This window comes from Lepidochelys olivacea (assembly GCF_965140295.1).
Source record: "Lepidochelys olivacea isolate rLepOli2 genome assembly, chromosome: 1".
NCBI classification, from domain to species: domain Eukaryota; kingdom Metazoa; phylum Chordata; order Testudines; family Cheloniidae; genus Lepidochelys; species Lepidochelys olivacea.
The window spans coordinates 18,276,613-18,285,038 of record NC_140411.1 but is presented as its reverse complement, the minus strand read 5'-3'; the positions used below and the strand labels follow the sequence as shown (position 1 = coordinate 18,285,038).

The 8,426-nt window shown below is 51.2% G+C and overlaps 1 protein-coding gene across 1 annotated transcript in view; it reads left to right on the top strand.

The window, feature by feature from the left end:
- The first annotated feature begins 265 nt into the window (after positions 1–265).
- The window catches only part of GAB2 (GRB2 associated binding protein 2), a 180,550-nt gene continuing 172,389 nt past the window's right edge, over positions 266–8,426 (top strand). The window contains exon 1 of the mRNA XM_084643549.1: positions 266–2,643. Coding sequence (XP_084499675.1) covers positions 2,572–2,643 — 72 coding nt within the window. The 5' untranslated portion in view covers positions 266–2,571. The remainder of the gene's footprint in view (positions 2,644–8,426) is intronic.

Genomic DNA, 8,426 nt, shown 5'->3' with positions numbered 1-8,426 from the left:
TGTGCTGTCAGATTTTTCAGTAGAGATGGGCAAGAAATGGGGAAATAATTCATCAGGTATCTCAGCTGGATGGATTTTGCAATGAGTTCAAATGTATTTTATGATTTAACCAGATCAGTAAAGTGGATAAAAAATAGGGGAGAAATGGGATAATTTATCCATAAAATGTCACCAAATGTGTTGAATAATTTATTCTATGAATATTATTTGATCCACTTTAAGCCTGAGGCATCACTCTGTAGGTATATAATGGTACATATCAACACTATGTCTGATGGGGCTTGTTAACATAAAAATCCAGACAGGATTCTTTGTAATATCAGATTTAAGGCCAGTTAAAATGCACCCATGTCAATATGGGGTATGAATGAGGTCTTAACTCATGAATCATTAGCACAAACCCCATAATGGCTCCATATATTAGCAATAAAAGACACTGGGCCAGGTTCTGATCTCACTTATGCCAATGTAAATCTGGAGCAATTCCATCAACTTCATTAGAGTTAATCCAGATTTACCTAAACCTGTATAACTGAGAGGAGAATTTGGGCCAATGCAGAGCTGTTCTCAATAAACACCCAAAGTCCCATTGAAAACAACGAGAGATTACAGGATTACAACGAGAGATTACAAATGCTGAACTACTGTAGATCAAGGTAGATCCAATGTAGTCAATAGACTATGCCAATTCACTCCAGTTGAGAATCTGGCACTACATGTTTTCATGGCCAAGGCGCCATTATACACCTTGGGTCTGATTCAAAGCCCATTGGGGTCTGTGGAAGGATTCCCATTGGCTTCAATGTGCTTTGGATCAGGACTGTAACATGGATGCTGAGTGGGGAGAAGACCCCATTTTTAGATGCTTACATTTCACAGAAGAAGAAAAATTGAGAGCCTGAAAACATCTGTTTTTCTAGATTGCTAATAAATAGCATAGATTGCCTTGTAGGTGTTCTCCTTAAGGATTAATAGATGCAAAACACTGTAGCCTTTGTTAATATAGCAATTCACTTAGCTGGGAAATGGGTGTCATACCTCCCTCAGGCAGGCATTGCAAGGTTTAATCACTGACTCTACAGCGATTGAAGATTCCTATATGAAAGGTGCTGTATAAGTGCCAAGTATTATTAGTATTTATTTGTATTACAGTCCCCAACTGAGCTCAGGGCCCTTTTGTGCAAGGTGCTGTACAAACATATGTTGAGAGACAGTCCCTATCCATAAAGATTAGAGGATGGAAAGGGAAACTGAGGCACTGAGCAGTGACATAATTTGCCTAAGCGGGTCTAAGGCAGAGCTAGGTTTAGAGCACAGGGCTGCTCTGCTCTACCCACTAGATCACACTGCTGCTCTGTTACTAACTTGGCAGGTATGTAGGACCAAGAGACCCCAGCAGCAGAGAATCAGGATCAGAGCCATTTCCATCTTTTAGCTTCTCAGTCCATGCAACCATCTTTATAACCATTTAAAAATTCAGAGAGGGGTGGGGGGGGGAGAGCAAATGAAGATTTAGGGCCCAATTCGGCTACCACTGAGGTGAAGGGGAGTTTCAATGGGAACAGGAACAGGCCCTTGAAGGTACAATATTTCCAGATGTGAAGGGCGTTGCTAATTTCAGGGAGGACATAATACACGGTAACATGACACCCAGCTAGCAGGCACCAGTAGCCGTCATATTCCCTTTCAACGGGCGCTGTGGCATTATTTAAAAAATCAATAATGTGACAGGTTATCCATCCCCTCCCCCGCTAATTGCAGGGAGGCCGTCACAGGCCTCCCAGAGTCCAGACTCTTTGCTTGGTCCCCCGGTTGTTTGCGATGGCTCCCTCATTTCTCTCCAGCTGTTGGGCACAAACCAACCTCGACCTGTTGGGGGTGATCATTTAAGGGAATGCCCCCTTCCCCTCCTGCCTCTGAAGCAGCTGGTCGTGGGGTCCATGGCAGGCCAGGCTCCTGCATTAGGCAGAGGATCCAGTCAGTCACCTGCTGCGTTAGTTGGAATCTAGCACACTGTTACTGTCGGACCGGGAATCACTCTACGGCAGGGAGCCGGGTCAAAAGCTCTGCGCGCCGGGGAGAGGGCGGGGGCCGCAACCCAGCCCCACCCGCGTCTGAGCATCCCCGCGCTGACCTTGCCTTGGAAGCTGAAGCTGCACCCCGGCCAGCCTGGTATCTTTGCAAACAGGCGGGCGGGAGGGAGGCGTGGTGTATGGGGAGCAAGAGGCGGTTTCCTGCTTCCCAGCTCCGAACAGCTGGCGGGGTTTGAAAGGGTGCGTGCGGCAGCCCAGCGGAGCCAGCCCAGGCTGCGACCGAGGATCTCTGGAGAAGACGACAAGCAGTCCCTGGCGTGCAGCGAGCGAGGCTGGGGCGGAGGCGCCGGCTGCTGCCACCCGGGGCCAGGGCAGGCTCCGGCTGAGCCGCGCCCGACTCACCCCGGCGCTCCAGGGGGCCCCGGCGGCGCTGCGCCCGGGGAGTTGCTCCGCGGAGGACCGGCTGGGCGCGTTGCGAGGCGGGGGCCGCCCGTGTGCATGCGGCCGGCGCCGCGGAGAGCCGGCGGGGCAGCCCGGGATGAGCGGCGGGGAAGTGGTGTGCGCCGGCTGGCTGCGCAAGTCGCCCCCGGAGAAGAAGTTGAGACGCTACGTGAGTAGCCCACGGTGCCCGGGAGTGGGGGGGTGCCGGGCTGGGGGTGCCCCGGGGCAGGGCGCTCAGCCGGGAGCGGACCCAGGGGGGAGGGCTCGGATCCGGGGCGTCGCTGGCTCCGGGCACCGCGGTGACCCCCTAGGAGCTCCGGGCTTGGCAGCCGCGGGGGAGGCTCCTGGCGGGGTGCGGGGAGCCCGGGCCAGCCTGGGGCTCATCCTCGGCAGCGGGATGCTCAGCCCCGAGCAGGGCGGGGCCCCGCCCGAGCCCACCGCCCCGAGCGGGACCCCGGCCCTGGGCTGTCCGGCCGCCCGAGCACGGCCCAGCCCGGGGAGCGATGCTGGACGGGACGGAGTCGGTGCTGCTTAGCTGGACTGACCCGCGCAGCCCCCCCACCGCGGGCACCCGGCTCCTGGCTTCCTGGCAGGCGGGGAGCCTACCGCAGGGGTGGAGCGGAGCGCCCCGCGCCGCGTCCCCGCACCTGCCGCCCCGGGTATGGGGCTGGCTCCTGGCTGCAAACGCCCATGCAGGCGGCAGGGACTTGATCTGCGGAGCGTGCTGCCGCCCGGGGGCTGGCGGGCGGTGGGGACCCTGGAGCCGCAGGGGCGGTGCGTGGGCGGCGGCGGCTAGACACAGACCAGGTGGAGGCCGGTCCTGGGACACATTTGCAGGGATCTGCGGGCGGCGGGGCGGGGGCCGGGGCCGGGGCCAGGAGGGTGACGCTGGGGCCCGCCTGTTGCGGTCTGTGACCCGTTCGTTCCGCAGCCTGCAAGCGGGGCCCCGGGGCTGCAGGAAGCCACGTGGACCGAGCCAGGAGCCCCGCTGAGACAAAGCCCAAGCCCAGAGCTCCAGGCCCAGGGCAGCGGCTGCTCAGCTGCTGTCAGTCGGGGAAGCGCCATTCAAGTCAACGGAGCCCTGCTCTGGCTTCATGCCCGCCGAGGATCGCGCCCGTCTTTTCTTGGAGGGATGCAGGCAGCAGGGGTGGGGATGTGAATGAGGCTCTGAGATCAGAGTGAGCTGGAGTGTCCATTTGGGGGCTACCGCTCCCCCTTCCCCAGCTGGGGCTGTGTCTCTGGGGAGTCCAGGACAAAGGAGGATTTAGAGCATCTGGGAACCGACCTCCTTGGGGGCAGGGGGACCAATGGCCATATAAAAAGCACTACAGATGTAGATCCTTGGCTCTTCCCATATCTTCTGCAGGCCAGGGGAGCCCCTACCCCCTACACACACTGCAGAGCACAGCTCCATAGCTACAGACCCTCAGCTGGGATCCTGGGACAGAGCCAAATTCCCTGCTGGTGTTACTCCATGGAAGTCAGTGGAATTACGCCAGCGGAGAACTTGGCCCACACCAAGTGCTGCAGATTATTATGTTGTCCACCAGGATGTCCTGACTGGTTAAAGAGACTCAAAACAGGGCCCGCCCCCAGTGAAGGTGCTTGGTGTTTCTGTGCCTTGCACAAGGAAACTATCCGAGCTCAGGACCAGATTCTCAAAGGCATTTAGGCACCTTAGTGTCTTTACACCTGCCAGAATGACTATATCCTCTGCAAGTGTGTGCTTCCAAGCAATGATCCTTCCAACCCGGTGGCTTTCAAGCATTACCAGAGACTTGCCCATCTCCAGTCCTCCACTGGAAACAAGGAGGACTGAAGGATGAGGGGGTTACGTTTCCATCCTGTCTTCTAAGGGAGGCTGGGATTTATCCCTTGTTGAGGAAGCAGCCATAGGAAAGGAACACACCAGCCAAAGGAGTAAAGGTTAGTTTAGATACTTCACAGTGAATGACTGAGTCCACTTTAATTTTCTTCTAACACATGCTAGCTAACTTAGGTTAAAATAGCAGTGAAGACAAGGCAGCTTGGATTAACAGCTCCAGTTAAAGCCAGTAGGGCACCCTGGGGTTCAACTCAAGCTGCTAAACCTAGTTAAAAGCAGAGTTGCCATGTCTTCATTACTATTTTAACCCGAGTTAAGAACACACCTTTTTTGCAGTGTAGACATACCCTATCTCTTCATTACCATTCACTCCAGTGTCTGCACAAAGAGCGGCATCCTTTAAACTCTCCCTTATCTTTCTTTTTAAGAACGGCTCTGAACACCTTTGCCCTGAAGTGCAGCGATATTATATCTTGGTAGAACTGGTTCTATTTCCTAAGCTCCCCCCCTTGTCATTAGCGTTAATTATTTAACATTCGCCAAAGGCTTTGAAGACATAAAGGGCTATCGAAGTGCTATCATTAGTCGTTGAGATCAAACAGTTCCTGTAAATTGTAAAGAATCTGAACAGCAGCTATGCCGCATTCTGGACTTTTTAAAATAAATCCCATTGCTTTTTGCTCTCTGTCTGAAGATGTCTCGGGACGGCACTCGTGTAACGTGTAACGGTGTGTCATTGCATGGCTCTGAAAAGTGGGTGTGTGAAGCTGCTATCTTCTGACTCGGCAGACCCACTCCCTGGGTGAATTCAGAGTAAGATCTGCTGACTCTAGTGACAAAAATAAGTGTCCGCTGGCTTTTAGCACTTCAGAGCCAGCACAGCTTTGGGAGAGCAAAGTGGACTCTAGTCTGCCTTGGGCTGCCATCAGCAAAACTATTCCTAGCTTCTCATTGCTTTCACCTAGCATACATAAAGGGCCATGGGTGCCACTGGGGCTTACCTTGGGCTGCAGCCCCTTTAATTGCTTAAGCGTCATAGCAAAGATGTGAAAATAGGCAGACAGTATTAGTCCCATTTTACAGAAGGGGGAACTGAGGAAATGACTCAAAATTAGCCAAGCAGTGAATGGGTGCAGCTCCATAGATTTCATAGGTGCTGCATCTACTTATGCTGGGGCTGAGATTAGATCTATTTGGGTTCCTGTACCATGCCTGTCACTGCAGTATGTCAGGATCAACCACAGACCGTGTGATTTGCCCAAAGCTACTAAACAAATCCAGTGCCCCCGATTCCCAGTCCCATTCTCTAACCACTAGGCTTGTTACTTTGGTCTTAATATATTTAAACAATTGGATTTTTTTACATTAGACTTATTAAAAAGACTAAACTCTTAAAACACAATGCATTTATTTAGGCTTTTGAGCAGCTGGACAGATTTATTTTGTGTACTGAGCAATAGAGGCTGCCTTTAGGTTAATGGAGCAAAGCACCGTCCTCCTACAAAAATAAATTGCCAACGCTGAGTCACCAGTACCTTTAACTCATCAAATGTCATTAACTGTCCAATGAAAGAGCACTCACTTAGCCCTTGTGCTCTGGAATTCCAGCAAGAGCCGAGTAAATCTTTTAAATGGTGTGCACGAGGGTGTGAAATGCTGGAGGCTAACCATAAAGATTTGTGTATATAAGGGCACCTTTCATCCAGCTAGATCCCACAGCACTTTGCAAACCCCATATGTTTTAGAAAACACCTTACCCTCCCTTGGAAATACAGCCATCTCTGGGGTGAAATGCCTAAACTTTTAATAGTTCACAGCAATGCTACTCAATGTTTTCAAGGTAGGATGTGACGAAGGAAGCTGTAAACAAATATCACTCAAGGGGATACCATGTACCTGGGACTGGAAGTTAGACGTGGATTCTAGTCCTGTCTCTCGCATTGGCTTGCCCAGTGTCATGCAGAGAGTCACTTTGGCCACAGTTGCCAAAAGTTGCCACTGTTTTGCCACTCTTGGGTGCCCATCTTGAAACGTTTGGGCCTGATTTTCAGAAGTCCTGAGCACTCACAGCTCCCACTGAAATCCAGGCCTTCAGGCCCAGACCCTCAAAGGTATTTAGGAGCCTAACTCTCATTGAAATTCATGGGCATTAGGTGCTTCCATTACTTTGTGGGTCTGAGCCTCTCTGTTTCCAGACAAGTGCCCAAAAGTCAATGACTGGCTTGGAAAACATTGGCCTTAGCTTTTATTTAATACCTCAGTTTTCCAACCCGGTGAAATGGTGGTGATAATGTTTACCATACCTACCTGACAAGGCTCTGAAAGGGGTAGCCCAATCATGCATACTCAAGATCCTCACACGGAAGGCGCTGGATCAGCACTAAGTATCGTTTGTATAGGAGAGCGTCAGTGTGGTCAGGAATCTGAGGCTAACACCTGTACTCTTTGTGCAATGTGCTGTGGGCTCTGTAATGAAAACAAGCAGTCAGGACCTCAGTTTTCCATCTCCTCAGGAAGACAATAGGCCCCGCAACAGAGGTCCTCCCACTGCATTGGATTCTGTACTGAGTGAGAGGGAAGAGCGCCCCCTATTGAATTAGCTGCATCGTTCCCTCTATTACTGCCATGATTTGCGCTCTGAAGTCAAATCCCAGGAGGACCTCTCTGACCATGAGTTGCCATTAGCTGGGATTTGGCTCATTCAGGATATGACTGTATTAACACAAGAAACTGCACCGTAATGTTGGTTTATTTTTATAGTCCAACATGATTAGAAACCCCCTAGAGGTGCGTCCCTTCCATGGGTGTCTGGGTAGCCGTGTGTTGCTGAAGTGCAGTTAGGAGGCCCAGTGCTGTCTTGTGGAAAGTGGTGCCGAACAAAGATCCTGATCTTTCTAGAGTCTGTGGCCCTCTTGGTAAGGGGGCAGGTGCCAAACCCGGGGACCTATCCAAAGTTCACCTTGTACACTTTCACAACCTCCCTCCAGATTCCTTGGGGTAATGGTGATATGCCTCTTCACATCCTGCCCGACAGCATGGAGCGTTGATGCTGTGCATTGTCCAGAAGCTGCTGTCTCGCTTGAGAGGCAGCTGCATTTCAGTAGCGGGGGATTTGATCCTTTGTGTGTTGTTTCTTTGTAAAGTGCTTTGAGAGCCCTTTGCACAAAAGGTGCTGTATGAATATAAAAATCAGGATCAGAAGTTACGGTTCCTGTCTCCCATCCTTTGTCTTGCCTATGTAGGCTATTAGCTTTTTTGGGAGGGACTGTACCTTACTGTGTATTTATATAGTGTTTAGCACAATGGGGACCTGATCTCAGCTGGGGTTGATATCCTAATGGTAAGAATCCTAACCATTTCAGGTCAGAGGGAGTGAAGATACAGTATGCACTCCTAAAGTTACTGTGTTGCTGTGTAATTCTGGGAGTAAACTATCTCTTATCCTCTAATCAAACCATTGCACTCCACCCTGTTTATCTTCATACTGCAGTGTTAATATCTGTGCTGGTTAGCTAAGCTGTCTATGTTTTAAACAAAAGTACGGGGCATGAGGCTCTCCTGTCACTGGTCTTGCATCAGTGTAGCTCAGTTCATTTCACTGGACTTGCACTGGTGTAAATGGGAGACGAATCAGACCTTCAGTATGTAAAATGCGTATCACAAGTCACTTCTGCACCAGGGGCACAGAATCGCACCAGATCTCCAGTAAGAAAAGGACCTGTTCTTCCCTCCTGATGCAAGCACATGAGATAAATGGGAGTGTAACAGGCTGGCAGGGTTTTCCTGAGTCACTGCAACCTGTTACCAGAGATTGATCCTGCTAGGAAAGGGTTAAGTGTTGACTCATTGAGGCAGGTGGCTCATCTGTTTTCACCGGGATATAAGAGAGGTGGGAGTGGCTCCTTGAAGAGAAGATCTAGGGTGTAGGCTGAACAGCACTGAGGTAAGAAACTGGGGAGCAGCCATGCCTGGGAAGAACACTTGAGCTGAACTTGATGTTAAAGAAGGCGGTGAGCTGTGACTCTGCAGTTTTGGACTATGTTTCAGAGTAGGGCTGGGGAAGGGACCCGCTTGCATAGAGCTATGCACTTGGGGAAAAACCTCCCCTGCCCCTAACTATGCAGCTC